This window comes from Crocodylus porosus, unplaced genomic scaffold (assembly GCF_001723895.1).
Source record: "Crocodylus porosus isolate Cpor-Errol unplaced genomic scaffold, CroPor_comp1, whole genome shotgun sequence".
NCBI classification, from domain to species: domain Eukaryota; kingdom Metazoa; phylum Chordata; order Crocodylia; family Crocodylidae; genus Crocodylus; species Crocodylus porosus.
Window position 1 is genome coordinate 37,410,232 of NW_017728907.1, and position 23,939 is coordinate 37,434,170.

Here is a 23,939-nt window from a genome sequence, read left to right on the forward strand (position 1 = left end):
TGAAATCTATAAAATAAAATTGAGACTGACTTATGAAAAGAAAAACAAGAATTGTATTGTTTTCTTCTTGCTGGTATAATGATGCTGGAAACAGGATAGGGTTCAGAAAGGTTACCATCTTCAGTTGTTCATCAGGGATCCTGGTTTTCCTTGATAGAGAATTTGTGGGGGGGTTTTTAAAAAATTAAAACCCCAGAATCTGTGATTAAAACAAAAGGCCCCCCACAGCCCTGCTAGTGCCCCTTGTTCCCCCACCCCCACAGGCTCCTGGCCCTGCTCATGCCCCTGGCCCCCACAGGCTCCTGACCGTGCTGGTGCCCCTCACCCCACCCCAGCCCTGCCAGAGTGGGCCTCCAGCTGCCAGGGCTACAGGGCCAGGGACCCAGGTCCACAGCACCATGCTCTGGGAAGGAGGCTGTGGCTGCGACAGCAGAGCAGAGCCTGGCTGCCCCCGCTGCCTGCCTGCTGTGGATTCAGGCGAGGGAGGCTGGCTCTCCGCTGGGGTGGGTAAGGGTGGGGGCGGACACAGGCTCAGGTTCCCACCCTGCTGCCCTCCCCTGGGGCCTCTGCATCCTAGTTATTCCCTGCCATGCCAGATTGTGCTCACTGGGCTGCAGAGGCCCCAGGATAGGGAAACAGGACAGGAGCCTGAGCCTGCAGTATGTACCCACCCCCACATCTTGCACAGGTTCCCCCTGCTCCCTGGGAGTGTATGCAGCTCCAGAAATCTGTCCCTGCCCCCGGGCAAGCTGCCCGTGGCCCTGTCCTGCTCCCTGCTGGAGCCCTGCAGCCATGCACTGTGGCCTCAGGCCCCAAGCCCCACACGCTGCCAAGCTGGGCAGCAGCCCCAGTTCCACACCATCCCTGCCCAACTCTCTTCAACTTCCCTCCCTACAGGGGCTCAATTTCCCATTCCCTCCCCCATACATACTTACCTACAGGTGCTGCTCTCCAGGCTGCCTGGGGTCATGTGCATCTTCATGCACATTGTGCCTCCTGCCTGACCACCCTTCTTCCTCTCTTTCCCTGCCCCTTACAGAGGGTTCGTTGCAAAAGTGCAGAATCTGTGGGCTTCTCCAGTAAAATGAGAAATCCATGTATGCCTCCAGTAAAAGTTAAAATCCATGGTTTACCCAATTTTTCCATGAGAAACAGAAAACCTGGATCCCTGTTCATCCGCTGCTGGAATTAAATCTAAAGATTATAATTGAATCTAACCTCTTTTTGAAAATTAATTTTTTTTTTTACCGACTCAAACTTGAAATCATATTCTAACAAGTATAAAAGACAACCCAAAATGTCTGCATTCTTTATATGTAACAAATGATTTATGATGTGTCTTCTGTGGCTTTATCAAGTAAGTACAGTAAAATGAATGTTATCCGGCATTCTGCTATCCAGAACACTCTACTAACCGGAATTTCTGGCTGGCCGGCTGCATGTGGTGGGGGAGGGAGCTCGCACGCAGTGGCCACTGCCACCACCTATCACCCTGGGAGATTGTTGCTCCATGTGCTGCTGCTGCTAGCCCCTACACCCTGCTCCACATTCAGCCACCGCTACTCTCCCCTTCTCCACCCTCCCCACTCCAAATCCATCCGGAAACCTGCGCTCCTCAGGTAACCGGTATTTTTAGCTATCTGGCACCCTTCATTCCCTGCTTTTGCCGGATACCAAGGATTTTATTGTAATAGTGTTCTCAATCATACTTCATATTAAAATGTAAACTAAACTACAGAATTATACTATTTGGAGGTTAGTAACAGATGTTCTCACCAAAAAAAGAACACCAGAGTTTTGAGTTTAAAGTGGAATTAAGATGCTAGGAATCTTTTATGGTTTCAAAATTCAAACTGCTGTGTAGGACATCATAGTATTCCTGAGTTTCTTTAAGATTATAATTTGATTCTGACAAATTAATTCTGGTTTGTGAAATAAGACAAATAATGCAGAGATCTAACATTCTGGGGCTGTTCTGGCATTCTGTTCATTGTTTGTGTAGTTCTGATGGAGATTTTAGAAAATGACAGGTGGTTTAGAAATTTCAAGAACTAGTTCAACTGTACTATTAATTAACTTCATTTCTCTCTCTTTGTTTAGAGTCAGAAACATCATGAAGTGTGCTTGAAAGAGCTAGGGCACAGACTCCAGAAATCAGAAAACCACAACCAGAGTATCCAGAATTACATCAAGTTTTTGAAATCCTCATACATAACAATGTTTGGTTAAATTATTTCAATTAGATAGGGCCAAATCTTGCATGGTGCAGAGAGCCCTTGTCTTCAGTTAGAGCTAATGGAAATTGAAGCTACTTGGCACTTTGCAGGATTGAATACTGACATTAATTGCACATCGTCGTTGGATTGGACAGGGCTGGAGTACATGTTCTACCAACTCATTGCTGCTATGCACATACTTCCTATCAAAAAAATATCTTGTAACTGTTGTTAGAGTAATACTGGATGCATTAAGGCTGTGCCAAAAAGTGGTCACATTAATTTTTGGGGATATAGCACACACAGACTGAGAGTTAGTGGGCAGTGGCACATTTTCACAATGGCAGGTTTCCTAGCTTTGTCCTGCACAGTGTAGTGTAGACATGACCTACAGCTTTTCTCAGGGAATTTCCATTCCAGGTTATACAGTATCAGACTTTACACTCATGCGCTACACTAGATGATCATGCATCAAACCGTGGCATTTGTAATAGGAAGAGAGAGTTAATATATTTACTTAAAAATTGTGAAAAGGAAAACTGAAAGGCCATTGAAAGATGCATTTTCCCGTTTACTGTACTTCCATTGCTGTAGCCATCTTACTGGATTAATTTTGTACTCTGACTACCCTGACAGTAATAGAAATCCTAGTCATAGCATTTTACAGAAGTAAAAAAAATAAATGAAAGAAATTTAAGATATCTATAGTATGGAAGCTCTAAATATTCTGTTTGCTTCCTTACAGTGGGCTGAGTTTGTGCCTTAATTTAACTATATGAATATTATAATTCATGTCAGTAGAATTATTCACGTTTCAGAGTAGTTCCATGCTTAAATACCTACCTGAATTGGGGCCAATTTAGAAAAGGTTCTGATATGGAAGCTGTTTGCTATAGCAATTGCATAAAACACTATTACAGAATTGTGATACAGTTTTTGGAAAATAATAGATTCAGATGTAATTAAACATCTCAATATACAATTCAAATTGCACATTAAATCCTGTGTGTCTTTTTTAGATAGAAATACAACTGAAATTAGTTTTGTTTTTTGGGGAAATTTTTTAATAATCTTTTTTCACTTATTTCAAAATACTAACTAATATTTTATGGTCTGTCCCTGTGGTATATCAGCAGGTTTGGGTGGGGGGTTTGCTTTGAAAGAAGGCATTCATCCCAACAAACTAATGTGATGTGGTATTATTCTACTGGTGTGCCCTTCTAAGTTTATCTTTGTGTTGTCATTGTCAGGGAAAATCTTACTATATTTACTTGCATACATCACACCCGCAACCAAGACACATAACATGTTTTGGGAGGGTAGAATATAGAGAAAAAGATTTTTTTCCAGAATCTTAAAGGCCACTTCATAGGGTGTTGGGCTCACCATTGGCTAGGTAGTAGCTCAGCCAAAAGCTAATGCACTTTGGCAGCAGCTGGTAACAGAGTTAAACCTGCTGTTATGGAACTGCCAGGAGAGCGTGAGTGATGCTAAGGCAGGAGTGGGCAAACTATGGCCTGGGGCTGGATATGAGATGCCAGTTGATTGCATGTGGCCCATAGCTGCCCTCCCAGTGTTCTGCATGAAGCCCCTCCCAGGCCAGCCCACACTGCACTGGCTGACAGCCCTAGCCAGCATGCATAGCTTCTCAGTGGGAAGCTATACAGCAGCCTGGGTACTACTCTGCTCCCACCACCCACAGCAGCTCCTCCTCCTGCCCCTGCTGCAGTGCTCTGGCCAGCAGGTAGCACTGGAAGCAGTAGCAGTGGCCATGGGGATGTGCACAGGGCAGCCCACTCCCAGCCATGTGGAGGGAGGTGGAAGGTGCAGCTGGGCAGCTCCTGCATGCACGGAGCTCCAGCTTCCAAGTGGTTGGAAGGCAACCTGAAGCTGGGGCAGGAGCTGCCTGGCTGCAGCTCTCCTCCCACCCACCTGGCTGGGTGTGTGCTGCCTGGAGCATATCCCCATGGCCACTGCTGCCACTTCCCAGCACTACCTGCTGCCCAAAGCAGTGCAGCAAGGGCAGGAGGAGAAGCTGCTGGCAGAAGAGGGAACTGAGCAGTATCTGGGCAGCTTCAGCTGCAGCACAAAACTTATTTTTTCAAATAAAATAAAAAAATAGTAGATATTTGATTTTTTTTAAATATAGTGTATACTTTAGTTTTTCTCTATAATTTGTTAAAATTATATCTTCTGAAAGATTTTGTGTGTGTGGCCCTTAACAGCTCACCAAAACTCGTCAAGTGGCAGCTGAATCTTAATTTGCCCACCCCTGTGCTAAGGCATGGGCTCTGCCCCTTCTATATGTGGCTGGAAACAGAGCAGAGCCCCCAACAGCTATTTTAGCAGCTACCCTATGTCTCCATTCCAGCAAGGAAATCAGTTTCCTTGTTTAAAATGTTCACCCAATTTAAAAGGTTATTTTTGTGGGGGGACAGATGCATGTGGTATGCAGGTAAATAGTCGTATTTAATTAGTTTTTCTCATCATGTCATTAACCCGGTGTTTTCTGCTACATTTTGGTTGTCTACATGTGCATTCAATTTTATTTATATTAGTTTAGTACTTTTTCCTCAAGAGTATGTCTAGCAATTATGAAAAATCGTAACATTTAAAAAAAAATCACGAATTCAGAAGCATCAAGAAATGCAAAAATAAAGCACTGATTCCAGCACAGGAATGGCTTTTGAAGGCCTATTACAGGACCAGTTAAACATTGTAGAGATCATTGTAGCAAACGTAAGGTTTTATAAGTGATTTAAGAAATAATATGTTCTAATAAATTGTTTTTATAATTTGCCCTTAATCTTTTTTTCTTTACCTTAATATAATAATCTATAAGATGTATCAGTATTATACATCTTTAATTGGACTGAGCTAACAGAATTAATATTGGAATGTGGAGTCTTTACCTCAAAATAGTATAAATATAATTATGCTTCAAGTATTGAAGGCTTACTGGTGCTTGCTAGGAAACTTGCAAAGCTTCCCTGAGAAGTAAGGTTAAAGTTGCTGGACTGGCAGATTATTATTAGTAGTAGTAGTACACTGAACATTCTAAGTTTGTATGGCATCCCTGGAGTGCTAATCCTGTAAATTTCATCATATGACTTCATATCTCTTGAAGTTAATGGAATTATTCTCATGTCAAGCATGTACAGGGTTGGGCCAGTGGGATTGTTTGGGGGTTTTCAGGGTAAATTTAAGTATATGCATAAAATCTTATAGGACTGAATTTAAGAGGTTTTTTTAAAAGCTATTTAGAAACTTAACTCCTAGTAGTGTAGCAGATTAGAGCAGGGACTGAACACCAAGTCAGATTAGTAACAGATATTGCATTTATCTCCGGATAAACTGCCTTTCTATGTCCTGGGACAGAAATATCCCAGGATAGGCAAGTATACTTGTCAGCCCTTTTAATCAAGGTTTAGTGAGTGGCAGCATTGCCACCTCACAACAGTTTGTTTTTTTTAATGATGATTTCAAAGTTTCTACTGATTGACTTTTTTACTGACATATTTTGTAAAACATGTCAGTAAAATCATGTAAATGTAACTATTCTGTCAGACCAAGCAAACCATTGTTAAAAAAAAGTTTGATTACTGGTAAAAAATGAATAAAAATATTGGGTTGGTAACACTACTTCATGTAGCAGTGGTTGGACACCATGCTGCCCACTGCAGGAGTCCCCTACTCACCCCCACACCCTGGTACTCCTGACCAAGAGCTGGTCTAATTCAAGCACTGCAGCATCTCATGTATCAGTGTCCCCATTCAATGAGCTTTAAATTCAAGCACCCCAACTGCCATTTTTAAGCATGGGGGTGTTGATATACAAGATGCAGGAGGCTGCTGGAACACGGTAATTACCACTCAATTGAGTCTGCTCCGGTGCATGGTAATTAGGTGTTGGAGCAGTCTCCGCACTCGTGTATGGGCACCCATAAAGCACTGAGACCTACCTTTTGGGGTGCTGGACCCCTGCTCAGACACCAGGTGGCACTGCTGTGCCCATCCGTGCTTTAACAATACAACCAGCTTGTTTTCCGAGTATAGAGCTTCAGGAACTCAGTGCTTTTACAGGACTGATCTTGCGGAGCTCTTTTTCCTTCAAATGACATAATTTTTGTTACAGAATTTATTGACAGGCATTTTCAGCCTAGTTATTTATGGAGTGTCCGTGAAATTCTTGACAGTTGGCCGCCCTGGTGAGTGGCTGTGCTTCTTTTCTGCCATTGATTCAATGATGCAATCTTGGGATTATTGTACAGACATACTTTGCAATATCCCAAGGTAAACTTCGGGAAACTTTTTTAGGATTTATCCTGGGACAGCAGACATGGACATCCATGTGATTGCACTTTGTTTGGGGATATTATGGTATATCCTGGAATAAATGTGATGTCTGTTTGCAGCCTGTGTCGCAACAAATAGGCAAAGGACTATTCTTAACCCTATGGCAGGAGGTTTCAATCTGGTGATATGGTGATATTGTTACTGACAAGCGTTTCATGCTCAGCCCCTTTGCACTTTCACCTTTAGTTTTTAATATTTTTACTATAAAGGTTTAAAATCTCTCTCAATCAGGACATATATAATTATTCCATGCAATCTCTTCAGCAAGAAAGACCTATCTGTACACCTGAAAGACTATATTTTATAGATGACTACTTACAGAATTCTCTTGAGAGGTGGAAGATGCTGGTTTAAATCCCTGAATCTGAAAGAAGCAGATTTGAAGAAGTTTGGAGGACGATCCAAGTCTGGTGGTTAGGATACCTTAGATCTAGTTCCTGCTCCAGTGAATATTTAATTATGTAAAGTAAAGGTTATATTTAGACTAAAGCAGTAGGGGATATGGATTGAAGTGTTGGGTCTTCCACACTCCATGTGACTGTGCTAAAGATTGGATTCTCTGGTAGAAGGAGGCCCGCCATTCTTAACTGTTTGGTGAGACCAGTTCTGAAAACATTTTTTCAAGCTAAAACTGTTTACAATTTATTCACAACTAAATTTTGGGACAACAAAAACACATTTTTCCAATGATAATTTCATTCTCTGGAAAAAAACTCCAAATGCCCTGTTACCTGTGTATTTAAAGGTGCTTGCAGTAGGCAACTGTTGCAGTAAAAAAGGTCCAAAAAGAATCACACAAAACTTTTCATTGTCTGGTTGAAAGCTTCTGAATTGTGGGCTAACACTGACTGTCTTTAGGTGGCATGAATTTGGGAGCTGATGTGTTGGAGGGAGGCTTGACTCCCAAGACGTCATTTAGAAAAAACTGGAGGGAGTTGATGCTAATCCAAGGAAATAACATCTTTTATAAACCTATCAAAAAAAAAAGCAGAGAGAGGGGTAGTTAGCCACATTAGTGTGAACAGGAAATTGGCAAATTATTAATAAGGGACAAAGGAATCAAGCCAATAAGGAGTCACATGACTGGGTTACTGAACTTCATTATAAATCTGTATTCAACTACAGAAATAAATACGTTCAGACAGCTAAGAAATGAGAAAAACTATAAAAATAGTCCTTCACAAAGAACAGAGCCCACCAGGGAATACTTTGAACATGTGAAGATATGAAAGTCAGCTGGAACATATACGAGTTGTATATCACAGGTCAGAGGTTCCTAAGCTATGGTATGTGGAGTACTGCTGGTGGCCTGCAGAGAGCTGGTTGGTCACATGCTGTTGGATCCCATCCCTCCCCACCTAATTTCTAGCTGGATATGCAAATGATGGATAAAACACAATAAAAGTACCATGGACAATTAATGTAATTGCTTTAGGGATGTTCAAGGGTTTTGAATCAGAAGCCAGAAAAATCTCTCTGAATTTATTTTACCGCACAAAGGGGCAAAGTCTGTTCTACCTTGGTGGCGATGAAAACTTGCCTGTCAAAAAGACCCCCAAAATTCTAGGCAAGTAAATAACATTTTGCAAGGCTGAGCTAATATATCTGGGTAAAGATACTGAATAAGAAAAATGCGTAGGTGACAGCAAAATAAACATGAATTGGTAACATTAACTGAAAGCCAAAAGGGCAAATATAATTTTAAGCTGCACATATAGAGGACAGTGGATCTGGAGAGGGAGGTAAACGCCTGAATGAGACGGGTACAGTTGTGCCTGGAATGCTGCATTTGGGTCTGAGTATTTTATTTCCTAGAAGATATAGGCAGTAGGAGAGTGATCAGAGAGGAGATGGTGAGTTAAATGGTGCATCGTCAGTCTTTACAACGGCTCCTAACATATCCGCTTTCGAAAATCAGACCACTGATTCCTTTTGCTTTTTAATTGCCTCCAAATGTTTTACACATTTGCCAGATCCAGTAGGATCTGTACTTGTAAGTCACAGAAGCATTTATATGCTCTTTGCATGCACTTGCTGCTTCCAAAGAGATGATGACACAGAATGGACTTTTTTTTATTTATGGAAATATTGATTGTGTGTTTATAGAACATTTCTGTATCTACTGATTTGGTAAGGTACTCCGGTTTTGTGTCCTCTCATTTTCAGCATAAGTTACATATTATGATTTTTTAAAATTCATATTTATAAGTCTTCTTCATTGGCTTTTATCTATAATAGTTGGTGGCAACATATTTATTTTACCATTCATAACACTGGAATGATATCATGCTTGTGTAATACACTGCACTTTACTTCATGATAGGAAAAATCAATATACTATGGAAGCCAATTTATTTTATAAGTAACTTGTAGGAGGATTTCCCTATGTGTCAGTGAAGAGTTTAATTACTGCACTACTTCTGTTACCTGGGTTTCAACCTTTTACTAGGCTTCTGCTGCTTGTTTTAAGTAGGTTAAGGAAACTCACAGTGTGCATTGTGACTGACCAGCTATTTTTTTTTACATCCATCCTAGTATGTTTTGATATAACCCTTCCATTTTAACCTAAGAGATATGCATTGTATCTTCCGCAACATTTCCTTTATGTTGTGTTTTATTTTCAGAAAGTTAATGTTTTGATCACAATATCAGGTATAGTGTGCACCTTCGGAGGCAGCATAACTTCCTTCATCTAAAGATATTCAGGACTAAAGATATTCAGAACTAGGCCCAGTAACTTCGATTTAACGAAGCTCAGTGAATGTGTGGTATTTTGTTTTGCTTTGTTTGCGGTAGGAGGGGTGCTTCAATTCATTTTATAATCTTTGCAAATCTGGAGTTTTTCTCTAGTGTATGTTCAGCCCAGCTTTTGAATTTGAACTCTGATCCTTTTCAGAGTCTAATGTCCCTCTTAAAATGAAAAGTGTATTTTCCTGAACATGGTGATATGTTGTGGCTGTTCATTGTCATACTTCCTAAGTCCTGGAATAGGACTGCTTTAACCACAAGCATAACCTGTTTACTCAAATACAAGATGAGGTTTTTTCCCCCCCACATTGGCACGGGGAAAAAGACCTGTTGTCTTATAATTACATACAAGGGACTCTCACTAAATACATTGTCTGTCATTAAACTGCTGCCAGCAGCAGCATGCGTTCAGAAATGGAAGCCAATTAAAAAGTAAATTAAATTCAGCCAACATGGCTCACATGTGGAAAACATGCTGATGGGAACCTGTGTGGGGTTGTGTCTGTATGTGACCCTTAAAAAAAAAAAAAAAAAAAAAAAAAATCACCAGGAGTTATTACCCCACAAGGGAATAAGCACTGGGCCTGGAGGTACTATAGGTATTGCAATACAAAGCCAGCACTCAGAGAAGCTGAAGCTAGCCCTCCCATGGTACCAAAAATGCTTTTTTTTTTTTTCTTTTTGGCAAAAACCTCTATCAAGCTGTTGTGTGACTGCTGTGGTTCACTTGATGGTCCAAAAAGCACCTTTACAGTTGCACCATTCTTATTCCTATTATAAAAACCTTATCACGCACCCCCATGCCTGCATACTTGTCACTGTCGCTTTCAAATAACACAATTATATAAAACAATCAGGACTCGTGGTAGAGGTGATATCTTTGATTAGACCAACTAGATTTTTGCAAAAAAAATTCTTTAATTGCAAGCTTTGGGGCACAAACACCCTTCTTCAGGCATCAGAGAAAAGACTGTAAAAGTTCCCCTGGGTAGAAATGAAAGTTCACATTTCACAGGAGAGTTGAAGATGTGATAAAAACTCCTGTTTGGAGCTGCTTGTTTTATATGCAGATTAGGCTCAGAGAAAAGTTGGAGACCTGAATAGGCAGGCAGCCCACCAGGTGCTCCCCATGTGGACATGGAAAAACAGGGCAGGGCAGAGGGGTGCATCGAACTGCTCGAGACAGACCTGCTGCTGGCAGGAAGAACTGATCAACCACCTCTTCTGGGAATGCCCATACACCATACCCATGAACTCCTGGTGGAGACCTGACCAGGAAGCAGTCCTCTACGGGCACCTGCCCAGACAGCAAGGGACCGCAACAGCTCGCTTTGACCAGTTCATATTCTGCTTCAGGTCTGCACTGTGGAAAGCCAGGAGCCTGCTCATAAATGGACACTCAGACTCCACAGTCAAGCACTGTATTAAAATAGGACTAAGTGAAATGTACAGGTACTACAGGAATACAGGAGGATAATGGGAAAGAAATGGCAGAACTTCATATGGTAGAAGGGGTCTGGCACAGACTTTTTCAAGGGCAGTCCCTCTGAGGAGGGCAGTGGGTTAGGGTACAGATACGGAGATGGGTGCACGGATACACGGTGCAAACTGTGTAAACAGTTTTTAATGTTTTGACTGTCAAAGTGTGCTTTGATCTGCCAAGTGAACCACAGGGGCCAATTGGCAGAGTGTTGCCAGTGAAGATTAATTAATTAATTTGTGTGTGTGTGTATTTGCGGGGGGGAAAAAGGTGCCAAAGTGCTGCTCAAAAGTGTGTTTCTAGAGTTTCTGTGCTAAAACTCCTGTGCAGCAGTTTCAAAAAAAGTACCATGCATCAATTCTGGATGAACAAAGTTTATGTGTACTATATGTGAAGAGCTACAACCATGTTTGATTTCAAGGTTATTGTTTTAAATTTTGCTCCTCACTTCCATATGGTCACGGAGAGCAGAGTCTGACATGGAGGGGAAGGGGCTACTGGAGGAAAAAGCTGGGGGTCAAGCTGAAAGCAAAGCAGCTACCTGACCCCCCAGATTTGTTTTCCCTGATGCAGTAGTGGGAGGGGGCAAATCTAAAGCAAAGCTTCAATAGTTAGATTCTATACCTGGAAAATTATAACAAACGTATACATTTTCCATATATAAAATCTAATTATTAGGGGGTGTTATCTTCTGTTCAAATAAATACAGTAATTTAGTTTTCAACTAGATTTAGAGAGAGTTTTTAGCTAAGCTATTTGCGCTTTAAGTATTAGGCAATGAAATATGTGTGGGGAGAGAGAAACTTTTAATAAACACAAGGCTTGTTTCTTTTATTTTCTAATTGGGTAAGTAAGCACTTGAGTAGAAATCTGAAGTAAATGTTATATTTTTAGCAACATTGTTAATTTTGCTACGTTAATTCTTGCTGTGCTTATTTTACAATGCAGTGTGCTATAGTACAGATTTCCCAAGCAGAGCAATGCTGAATTGGGGAAAAGTTTTGTGTGTGTGTTTTTTTTAAGTGTCCCAGATGCATAGGAAAATAACAGCAGACTCTGCTGCTGCTTAGAGACGAGCTCTTCATTCATTATATGTGTATCTTACATCTGTCAAGCAGGGAATTTTTTCTTGTAAAGATGAAAATGATAGTAACAGATTCACAATTCTAGAAGTAGTTTCTAACCATGATTTTAACATGATTATTTCCTTAATTTTTTCAAGTAAACTTCAGGGGGGGTTTTCAAAAAAAAAAAAATCATTGTGGAAGATGATTACAGCTGTGAAGAAAAAAACCTAAAACAGCTCTTTAAGCCTGGTGCACCCTTGTGCCAAACACAGCGCATCCCCAGAAGAAGCATCATGTTAGTTTGACCTGGCTCGCACGACTGTATAGAACGGGCACATCAGCGGATCTTTTTGATGCTCTTATGTAATAGCTGATTGAATCAGCTTTAGATAAAAGTGCCATAGAGGCCTGCTGAAGTGCCCGATCTATATAAATGCTAGACAGCTGGGTCAAACTGACATGCTTCCTCTTCCAGTAAAGAGCTGGGGGGGGTTGGGGGGGGGGTGTCAGGTGGGGTCGGGGTCATGTCTGTCAGGAGTGTCCTTCTGCAATTGTATCTTTGCAAAAGAAAGCTAAGTCAGTTAAATGAAATTCCTGCTGGCTGCCCAGCTGATTACTCAAAAGCTACCAAAATGACAATACCAATTCCATAAGTGCTTATCAGAACTGTACTTGTTTACATGGTCCCATACTTTCATCTGTTGTGGTTCTCCCTCCTAGGACCTGTGATGAACAAAAAACATCCCTTTTCACTTCTGTGAACCCACAGTGCCACTTTGGTTATGGAATTCAGATGCTGTAAGTGGCAGTTTGAACATGCTTTCAAAGATGTTTTTTTCCAGGAGATAGTAAACAAGAGATTAAACAACATAACACAGGTAAATGCAATATATGCTGTATGGATAAACACAAGAAGAGAAAAGTCAATCTGAAATAGCAATGAGCTCAATCTATACCATTTTGTTTAACAATCTTCTCTTTTTTAAAAAAGGATAAATATTCTCTGTAGATTTACTGGCACTTTTAATCTAGAACTGCATTGTGTGTCCTGTAGACTTTATGTTGGGGGCAGGCAATTATTTTGGGTGAAGGGCCACTTAATGGGTTTTGGTGAGCTATCAAGGGCCATATGGGTAGCCCCACCCCTTGACAGTTGCCCTACCCCCTTGTCACCATTTTAGGACCAGACATCCCACCCCTAATCCCAGATCTTTGCTACCGGAAGTACCTCCCCTTCCCCCCCTCCCCCCCAAATTCCCATTTTAGAACCAGAAAAAAAACCAAATCATACACTGAAAGTCAAACACCTACTATAACATATTTCAATTTTATTATAAAAAATATTTTTGTCATGATTTGTGTTTGCATAGTGTGTATAGAGATGATTGCATAATAACTCAAAAATGAATTCTTAGTTTTGTGTATTGAAGGCACCTGGCTTCAGCATGTGGGACTTCCCTCCCCATGCTGTGCTAGTGCAGGGGCTGCGCATGAGTGGCAGGGAGCACCAGCAATACAGACAATCCAGGGGAGGCTGCACCCCTCACCCTGATGTGCAGTGCTGGCCAGAGTCGTGTCCCAACAGGCACCTGTGCCCTGAACAAACCCTGCTGCTGCTGCTGTGCACTATGGGGGAGTGTGGGAGGGTACCCATACCACCTGCCACCCTCCCTCTCACCCACATGCTGTCCACCCGGGCTCCACACTGCTGCTGCCACTGCCCCAAGCGTGGGCTCTACACTGTTGCCAACCCCAGCCCCACACTCCCTGCTCCCTCCCACCTGCATCCCTGCCCCTGCTGCTTCCCTACCTGCCACCCAGAGCCAGCAGGAGACCAGGGAAGTGAGCAGGTCTCTGGGGGCTGCAATGGCTGCAGTAGCCCACACAGGAGGTGCATACTAGCTGGGCAGGGCCCTTTTGCTCGTGAAGGTGGGTGACACAATAGGGTATGTTTGGGGGGCAGGTGTACTTGTGGGCGCCTCACTTCCAGCTTCATGGGCAGGAGGACTGGACAAAGCACAATTTCTTGGCCGTATGAAAGTGCTGTGCAGGGCGGATTTGGCCCACAGGCCATATTTTGCCCACCCCTGTTTTATGTTCTTGATGAGACTTCTGGTTTATCAGTTTTATGCTAATACAATCAAGGGACAAGTCTCCTTAATAGTGGCTATGTAAAATATTTTCATGGTAACCTTGAACACACAAGTAGTCACTATCCCACTACTGATGTCAGTGGGACTGTTCTCATTTCCAAGTTTCTTGAATCAGATTAAAGAACAGCTGTTATACTTGACACTTGGTACATGCATGTCCTTAGTCCCTGCATTTAGACTTGCAACTGCATGTGAGTTTTTAAGTTAGGTTTTCCTTCCTGGTAGATTCATTGATCAGTTGTTGGAATCTGATCCACAGATCCTGTAGTCTATCCAAGTTGCTCATTTGGATGCTGAATTAATTTTTTTTTATTTATAGTTATTTCGAACTAGTTCTGGTAAAGCTGGGAGAGAGGGTATATTTTACCTGTCCTGGGCAATCAAATTCCATATGCATTGTGAAATTCTGATCATGTGAAAGGTTGAATCTGGGAGGCCAAAAGAGCTAACAGAAGTGCATTGCTCGCACAATTATTGATCTCTTCCAAGCAAGAAAGACAGTAATATATCAGTGCCACATTTTTCATGGAATTTGAGAAAGCAAGGATTTGAGCAGAAGATGCTCATCATATCATATGCTTTAGATTTGTTAATGTCTGGGAAAACAAAATTTAAAGCAGAGGCATACATTTTAAAGTTACTTGGGGCCCTATCTTCTTTAATCCTGTCTGCCAAATAACCTATTATAGTGGTTTAGGATTGACAAAGGTACTTTTATCTCTGTTTCCTGTCCATAGCAAAAAGCTGCTATAAATTCTGTTGTAAGATCTATTGATGGAGTCATTCCAGTGGAATAATAAAAACTTAATACTTTTTCTCTGTAGACCTGCCTCCTAAAAGTATTTCTTGATAGAAGACATATGATCATCACTGAGTTCCTCACAGTTGAGTCATCAGCTTGGTGTGAAAGGTTGCTAGCTAAAGACTCCAAGTTTCTTTTGGATGGTCCATTAACATATTCAACAGTGACTGAACCGAAGATCTGATGTGCAGTAAAGTTTGAAGAGGGTTTGAAGTTTGAGTTAATATGTAACTCATCATAGCTTCCACCTGGATTGGCCTATTACACTTTACACCAAGGAGAATAAGGAGAGATTGACTCCTACATATGCCATTTTTTGTTAAAGCATCTGTCATCAAGTGCTGTCTATAAATTGCTTCATTTTCCTGATTTCTGATATGCTGGAAGTTGGTCATAGAGTTATCAGTCTATGGGGAATTCTCTTGGTCTCTAAGAATTTCCTTTTCAAAAAAGTCATTTGGTGTCACTTTACATTTCTTGGAATGTAGACAGTTGCAGTAGAAAAGGCTTGAATTTAATAGCTTTCATCTTGCTTGCAACTTGGTCTTACTGGCAAGGATCCGAACATTCTCTTGTTCAATTTGTGCATGATCTATGAGACATCTAGAAAAGGGATAATATGTCATAGCCATAGTCTAATTTTGAGAGAGGGCCCCAACTTACTTTGCAGTCTTGATGAGCTGTACAGTTTGCTTGACTTTGGAAACAGAGCACTTAGCTCCACATTCACAGGAGAAAAGGGCAGAATGTTTTGGGAAATACCTGTTACATATTTTAGAGTTCCATCACATCCAGTAATGCCTCTTGTCAGTTCCACAATGGTAATGGGGTACTGTCCTGTAGCGCTGTGCGAAGCTTCGGTTGCTGATTCAATTCGGAGAAGATTCAGCCTCATTTGGGGACTGAATCTGAAAATCCAAATGGAATCAAGAGACCCATTTAAAGGTCCAAATTGAATCCAAAGCTTCCAAATTGATTCACAAAAGATTCAAAGAGATTTGGACTGGCCGGGGAAGAGGCAGGCACAGCCGAGCAGCTGCAGGTTCTCTTGCGGCTCCCCCAGCTATGCCTGCCTCTGCCAGGGCAAAGGGAACCATGGAAGAAGCCCCTATGGCTGCCCTGCCCAGCCCCAAACCAGCCCCAGCCTCCTGGCACTTAAAAAAACCCCAAAAAACCAGCACTCACTGGCTGCAGCAGCAGCGATCAGAACCTCTGAGGGTTCGTGGCAGAGCTCCTGCACAGTGCAGGGTAGTGTGGGGCAGCAGGGATCACCCCACCCACCTGGCACCCATGTGGCAGCTGCCCCATGGTGCGGGTTCACTGCAGCTCGGCAGGGTGCTGCATGCTGTCTGGGAGCTGGGGCCATTGGGACTGAGCAGGGCTGGGCTCTGGGTGACTGTTGGAGCGACCCCAGCTGGAAGTTCGCTGTAGTCACAGTCACCCAGTACCACTCAGCCCTAATGGCCCCAGCTCACAGCACGTGACACCCTGCCCAGCCATGCTGCACCCATGCCATGGGGCAGCTGCCATGCAGGTGCCAGGTGGGGGGTGATGACTGATGCCCCCCACTGCCCTGTGCTGTGTGGGGGGGGCTCTGCCATGAGCCCCCAGAAACTGCTGCAGCTGGTGTGTGCAGGGGCTTTTTTTTTTTAAGTGCTGGGCAGGGCAGCCATGGGGGCCTCTCCTGTGGCTCCCCTGCCCGGAGAGAGGCAGGCACAGCCAAAGGAGCCATGGGAGAACCTGCAGCCGCCCAGCTGTGCCTGCCTCTCCCTGGCTAGTCCGAAAGCACCAAATCTTCTATTCTGATTCATCCGAATTGAATGGGGACAGTGATTCAAATCACTGAATCGAATCACTGTCCTCCAAATCAACTAATTCCAAATCCCAGTTGAATACTTCCCTATTCGAACATGCCTACTATCCTGTATTCAACACTGTTCAGTTTCTACCTTTTTAAGTGGATGAAGAAAGATAACATAAGGCAATTAGGAGCCAAGGAAAAATGATTTCCAGAGATAGGCAAAAAATTGTCAGCAGTGGAGCTGAAACAGCATCTTAGGGTGGTTTGGATGGGGGAGGAAACCGATAGTATAGGAAGAAGATGGCCTCTACTTTCTCCCAGAAGAACTTGGCAAAAGGTTTGGCAGAGGAGGAGAAAGTGGTGGAAACCAAAAATGACCTACTTCACTGGCAGAATCCAGTGCACATATCCATAACTCTTTCTGTGCTGGGACTGCTACAGCCAGCCAGTTGTTAAATACTGGGTAATTTATTAAAAGTTTGGAAGCATAATTTAGCACAATTATTTACATCATTGGATTATAAAAGAACATAAAGTATATGTTTCCAGACTTTGAGGGCTGCAGTTTACCCTTATGGAGCAAACTCTGCATAACTTCATATAACCTCCTTTTATAGTTACTCATTTGCAACATGCAAATTCTACAGATTTAGCTCCTTTGCATGTGCTTCTCTCAGAAAAGAAATACCCCCAAATACCACAATTCCAGGCATACAAGCCATTTTTACTGGTAATGCCTAGAATTTTAAAAGAGGAAGCAATTCAGAGGAACTAGTCCCTTACAAGACAATTTTTCAAGAAAAATAACTAAGTAAAAGATCCTATGATATTCAGCCACTACTATGCTACAGCCCTGTAACATAACTGACAAAGTATTGTGGCAGTTGGTTAATTAAAACCTACAAAAGCTTTATTAGAAATATATACAAATTAAAATAGATTTCTGAATAATATCATATAGCAACACAATGGAACCAAAAATAGGAGGACTAACTTGGAAGGGGATTATGGTATGGGATTTTGTTCAAATGTCATGCCACTTTTGTTGCTGGGGCTTCTCTGGAACCCTGGCTGCCTCATGCATGGAAGAGTATTGCTGCTGATGGATCATCTCCCATAGGTGTAAGAAGATGGATTATATTACCTGAGTCCACAGAAGTAAGTAAACATCACTGATTGCCTTTCCTTGACCAGGAAGTCCAGGAGATGCAGATTTACCGTACACCTCCTATCTCATCTGCACTTGTAATCAGAATATTTACTTTTATGTTTATAGTTTATTCCAGACTCATGAGGTTGCATGATTTCTCCATGGAGAAACTTCAAAATCTGTAAGTGGTGCAGTGATTACAGTACCATCCACATCTGTTCCCATCTTTCACCCTGGGTTCTTTGATACTGGTCTGAAATCTATTCTAAAAGGTCTTCAAGCTATAAATATCACTTAGTAGAACAATATTCTTTTGGCCCAAGTCAATTATTCCTGCCTACAGAAATCTGATATCATTTGCTATATTGACTGCATAGAGGGAAGTGATGTTCTTACCTCCCACTCTCTGGCTTCCCATCTCTGACTTCTAAGGTTGGCTTTCCCTAAATTATTTGTTTTGGGCAGTGACAAACTGCCTTACATCTTATACAGAGTTTTTAACATAGCATGCTGATTTGGTTATATATCTATCTCGTTCTGAAAAGTGATAGGAAAACACATGTCTCTGTGGGTGGATGTTTTCCCACAATCGATTTCTTTTGGTGCCTCTACTAAAATGTGAAACCATGGTTCATCAGTTTTACTTTGTAGGTTTTTCATCTTAATGTAGTCCTTTTAAGATCATCTATACCATCTAATTTTTAGAGTAGTTTTTATACACCCTACAACCACCTCCATAACTTCCATCAAAATTTCAGTTATGCCAAAGCCCTTTTTAATTATCACTGTGACCACATGCCTATTCTTAGCATAGTCTCTACTGTGCAGAGAGGCAGTGTACTCTTGTGGCAACAATCCACTTGCCAATTTACAACCCCACCCACTAAACTGCCGTTGTGAATTATAAACTACTAAAGTAAACCATGTATTTTTAACCGTCTCAATTTTACAGTCATGCTAGGTTATAAAAATTGAAGACATTTTTGAAGTACAAAAATGCTAGGTTGGCATTTCAGGTTATTCCCAGAACTTAAAACCTACCCTGGAATACGACTTTATTTCTTTTCTTTTGAGAAAATCAATATATTATAAAGCAAGAAGTATGTTTTGCTCATATCTAGTTCTTTTCCATAGGATGCAAACAATTGTTAAATGTCTCAAGAGAGATCCCAAACTAGTATTTATTAAACTCATATATATCCTTTGACAGAATTCCAGATGTGTACGTATCTATGTTATTCTTTTCTTGGATTTTGTTTTATTTTGTAGTCTCTCTTTCTAGATCTCTTACTCTGTAATGCAGTGACTCCCACTGTATTGCAAAAATAACTTAAAGCATGAAAAATACTTACTAAACACTTTAAATATTGCCAGTTAGCTTTTTGAAAGCCAGTTGTTTGAAGAGGCAGTATTTTATTCAAATACATATTTGGACCTTCAGTTTTGTATATGTACCTGATTTGAAGCACGCAAGTAGTCTCACTTGCTAGTCCAGTCTAGTCCAGACCAGTATTTTTCTTGCAAATTACCTTACACAAAAGCAATGTGTCCTTTAGGTACCTTACTAGCTAAACAAGATTGATGTTTCAAAACAGAAAATATTTGCTGGTGCAGTATTTACTAAAATGCTTTGAACCCATGAAGTGTCATTGTGAATAGCTGTTTTATTCTTTCCTTTTCAATTGTTTGAAAATCACTTAACATACAAAAGAGATTATTTCAATAGGCAAGTATCTAAATATTTAATGTTTCAGGATTACCATGATACCACTAGGTGAAGCCCCCACAGACAAGTGCTACAATTCCACTGAATAAAAGGTCAGATTCTAAGGAATATGATTTAAGGCAGCCACAGTGAAAATGTAACTAAGCTACTGGGTGCTAGCTGAATGAAACAGGTCAAAAGGTAGGTTTGTCAATATAATTATCCAAATGTAGTTACAGTAGTTAAATATTTAAAGAAAAGGTCCTAGCAAAACAACTTTTTAAAAGTACAGCTTTTATCCTTGATTATCCAGACCAGTTATATAAAACTCTTGTCATCAGAAACAAGCTACTGCCCATCAAGTGTGTGCCCATTAACCAGAGTGAACATAGATTGTTTATCCGAATTCCAAAATCTGCAGCAACAACCATATATATAATTCAGGAAACCTATCAGTAAATGAAAAAAGAAACATAGGGGAAGGAGGGCTTCTACAAAACCTTCACTAAACATTAGAGCTGTGCAAAGTTTCGGTGGCTGAATCTCCAATTTTGAATCAAATCAGAGGACCCTTTAATCTCTCCAAATCAAATCGGAACCCTCCAAATTGATTCGGAGAGATCTGGAAAGATTCAGTGATTAGGACATAGACACAGCTTTAAATGGTTTTTCTACATACCTCTAGGTACCAGGCGGCTCGTGAATGCTGGGATGGGGCACATGGAGCATCCCACAGAAGCACAGGGGGCTCCTCAGCGCACTTGGCAGCAGACCCAGAAGTGGACCAAAAGCACTTGGGGTCTGCTGGGGAGCATGCCAGTGCCCCCTCCCTCCTGCGTCCCTCTGGCTTGGCAACTGGTGCCTCCTGGGTTGTGGGGGGCACCCCAAGTCCCTCTGGTGCTGATTGCCAAGCCAGTAGACCTGGAAGTGGACTGAAAGTACTTCTGTTCCACTTCCAGGTTCACCGCCAAGCATGCAGGGGAGCCCCGGGCTCCTGTGAGATGCTCCTTCTGCCCCAGCATTTCAGCATTCACAAGCTGCACTGGTACCTTGAGGGATGTAGAAAAAACACTTAAAGCTGTATCTATGGCTGAATCGTTGATTCTTTGAATCAGCATTGAATCTTCAGATTTGGATGTGGCTGAATCAAATCAAGGACAGTGATCTGAATCAACTAATTGAAGCACTGTCCCCAGTTTGGGCCAAATCTGAATTAAATGTGGCCCACTTTGCACACCCCTACTAAACATACCTATGTTGCCATAACAAGCTTGCAACTTGTCAAATACAACTTATCAGTAGTGCTGTATCATATAGTTATGGCCGCATTATTGCCCTTACTTTGGCTGCTGATGTCTCAACATATGGTGTTTTGGTGCCTGTGGCAGGGCACTGTTTGTGCCTGCCACTTTAAGACCTGGGGCCAAGCAGCCAGCAGGTGCTTACTTGCAGCAGCCATTTTAGAGCTCTGGCCACCCATATAAACAGGGCATTTTGCTGCTGACTGGAGGTGCAGCAGCATCACCTGGCTGTGAGACTTCATGGAACACTCTGGAAGTAAGGGAGGAGCTATAGGGGATGGCTTGGAGGCTTCTGGTCTAGGGCATGACCTAAAACTGCACCCTGCTGGGAGTGGGTGGCCTGGTGGGGCTCTCAATGGCGCAGGAGCCCCCAGGAAATGCCAGACCAGTTACCACCCCAGTGAAAGGCGGGTTGGGGTGCCTTAACCTCAGCTCCCACAACCGGGTGGGTTACCCCCTGGTAGGGTCTGGAAGGTTGACCCCAGCGAGAGAGTGGGGCCATAGACTCAGAAACCTGTCTTGACATCCCCCGACTGGTCAGTGCTGGCGCCAGGCCTGGAAGGATTGAAGGCCCAGGGGCCCACTGTGAGAGACATCCAGAACTGAGGGCCTGGTGTTCTGACTGGCCTGGAGGTGGGCCAGGGCCAGTGTAGCCAAAGGTCCTGGGGGGACCACACCCCAAAGGGGAAAGCAGCTTAGGGAGCTATACAGCCTAGAATGAAGCCAGAATAGGCTGCATGAATGGAGGGATCCAGGTGAGGTTCAAATGGTAGGATTCTGGGGTCCAGAGTAGGGCCAGTGATGTTGACAACAGAGGATGCTATCTGCAAGGCATGGGCTGCAGTGTAGGGGAGGTACAGAGCTGCAGATAGCACCCCCTGGCATCAGAACAAGAAATGGGCAGCCTCCCACTTATTAAGATCAGTAATTAATTAACATCAAGGCATGGCAGATGAGACGGCGGGCAGTTGGAAGAAATATCGTTATTGCAGAATGACATGCTTTTACTACAGCCGGTATCCCAAGGTCTTCAACAAAGTAAGATCACCCAAACAAAATAAATCCCCACCACAAAACCCAACTTCCAAATTGTCATTTTGTCTAAAGCCTAACCAGGGGTTATTTTCTGCTATCACTTCTGCTGCACAGCATCACAGACCTAGTCATACCCTTGGCAGTACTCAGAGCTTATCTGGGTCTATGACATAAGCTTCTGTTCCCCTTTTTACAAAATTCCACTTGCTAAGATTCAGCTCTCTTCTTTTGGCTTCAATCTGCAGCCTAACATCTGGAAATGACTACTTTATGAATTCTGTACAATGAGTATTGTTTCTTTCTCGCAGTCTGATCATATGGTCTCTGTTCTTGGCATCTGATCAGGCCTTGAATGGTAAACATTTGACAATAATTCCCTTTTCCTCTGGTCTTTTCTCCATATTTATTAAACTAATAATTTTCCATTAACAGTAGGAACTTTGTTCCATCCACATCTTACTTTTGAGTCTCAGGTAGTTTAACTGACTAAACTACAGGAAACCCTCGCTATTCGCAAATCCACTATTTGTGGATTCGAATATTCATGCGTGCCACGCCAAGGGGGTGGGTCAGGGCGAGCACCCCCATGGCTCCCTCTGGTGCTGCACTGAGCTCCTGCTTCTGTGTCAGCAAGCATGAAGCACTGTGTAGGATAGGGGAGAGCAGAGACCAGACCCTGGTGAGCGGAGCGGGGGGGCAGAGCCGGGCAGGTAGAGAGCAAATTCTGGGGACAGGGAAGGAGGCAGTGAAGGCAGCATCTTCTCCCCCAGAAGCAGCCACAGTCGGTCCCCAGGTGCTACAGAGGAGCCCCGCTTTTCCAGTTTCTCGCAGGAGGGGAGCAGGGGGCGGCTGTGGGGTCTGATGGGGAGCCCCGTCAGTATTTGCAGATTCCACCATTCGCGGGCATCTCCAGAATGGATCCCCCATGAATGGCAGGGGTCTCCTGTATACAGTTCTTGCCATGGTCTCTTCCCACACTCATCTTTCTCCCTAAAATTTGAAATCTTATTTACATGGTCCTAATACCCAAAAGCTAACTGCAGGCATCCAATTTTTTAAAAACCCTGTAGTATCCTTTTTCCTCATACCTTCTGAGAAATTCATATTACTTACTCCAATATTATTCTAGTTTCTAAGTGGTACCTCAATCCCTTTGGTTAGTCTTCATGTATGTATTTTCTCATTCCAATAGTTAAATTTCCTTCAAACCTACTTTTACACAGGAGCAGTGAGTGCAGTTATACATTTCCAACATCTCTGGTTAGGCTTCCAGTATAGTTACACCAGAGACCAGTTTGCCAATCTTGGTGTCAGGGCTACTGGCAGCTAGTCAGGTATGAAAAGAGTTAATAACAGCCAGCCTGGCCCAGAGCCACCCCACAGCTGAAGAGAAGCTCTAAATAGCAGGCCCTGGAGCTGAGCCATTATACCCTCAGGCGTTGTGGTTTCTTGGGACTGACTGATGGAGCTGCAGTCCAAGTAACTAGTTCCTTCACTGGTCAATGTAGAAGCCTTAGGCTGCTGTTCTCTGTCCTTTCCAGACTTAGATTCATCTTGGCTCTATCTGGACTCCTATGCTTTCTGATTCTGGTCCTTGACTTCTCTTCTGGCTACTTGACTCTGGCTCCTGACCCCAACTGCCTCCTGAATTTGGTTGACAGCTGTTGTTCTAACCAAATTTCAGTAATTGCTTTCCATGTTTCCTTTATATTTTCCTACCAGTTTCCTGAGCTATCTAGACCCTCCTGAGTTCAGCGTGATCACAGTTAGGGTTGGAAAAAGGCACTTGTCAAAGTTACTACATAGTGGGCACCAGTTTTCACAGTTTGCTGTACCTGGAGTAGGAAAAGAGTTGCAGTAGCTGGTACCTCTTGATAATGGCTGGTTGATAATAATGATCATTGTATTTTATCCCAAGGGACATTACAGATCTTTGGGATGCGTCAGTAGATGCATGTCAGTGTTTGATTAGCTCTGCCAGCTACAGGATCACATTAGCGGCTCATGTTCATTTTGTTGTCTATCACAACACCCATGTCTCATTCAGTGGAAGTTTTACCATTGATTCCATGCAGGTCACAAATGCACCTGTGGTTTCTAAGCCTATAAACCCCAGCCTTCCCTG

The 23,939-nt window shown here is 42.6% G+C and overlaps 1 protein-coding gene and 2 long non-coding RNA genes across 4 annotated transcripts in view; 1 reads left to right on the forward strand and 2 right to left on the reverse strand.

Annotated features, from left to right (window-relative positions):
- The window catches only part of ODF2L (outer dense fiber of sperm tails 2 like), a 49,832-nt gene extending 46,048 nt beyond the window's left edge, over positions 1-3,784 (forward strand). For both annotated transcript variants that reach the window (XM_019531156.1, XM_019531155.1), the window contains one exon: positions 2,101-3,784. In XM_019531156.1, the coding sequence (XP_019386701.1) occupies positions 2,101-2,229 (129 nt within the window). In that variant the 3' untranslated portion in view covers positions 2,230-3,784. The remainder of the gene's footprint in view (positions 1-2,100) is intronic.
- LOC109307327 overlaps positions 1-23,939 on the reverse strand; it is a 37,740-nt gene that overhangs the window by 5,568 nt on the left and 8,233 nt on the right. The window lies entirely within an intron of this gene.
- Positions 14-8,101, reverse strand: LOC109307328. The gene is made up of 2 exons (XR_002100237.1): positions 6,892-8,101; positions 14-149 (listed from the first exon to the last, which is right to left on the reverse strand). It is a non-coding gene; the product is annotated as an uncharacterized LOC109307328 (long non-coding RNA).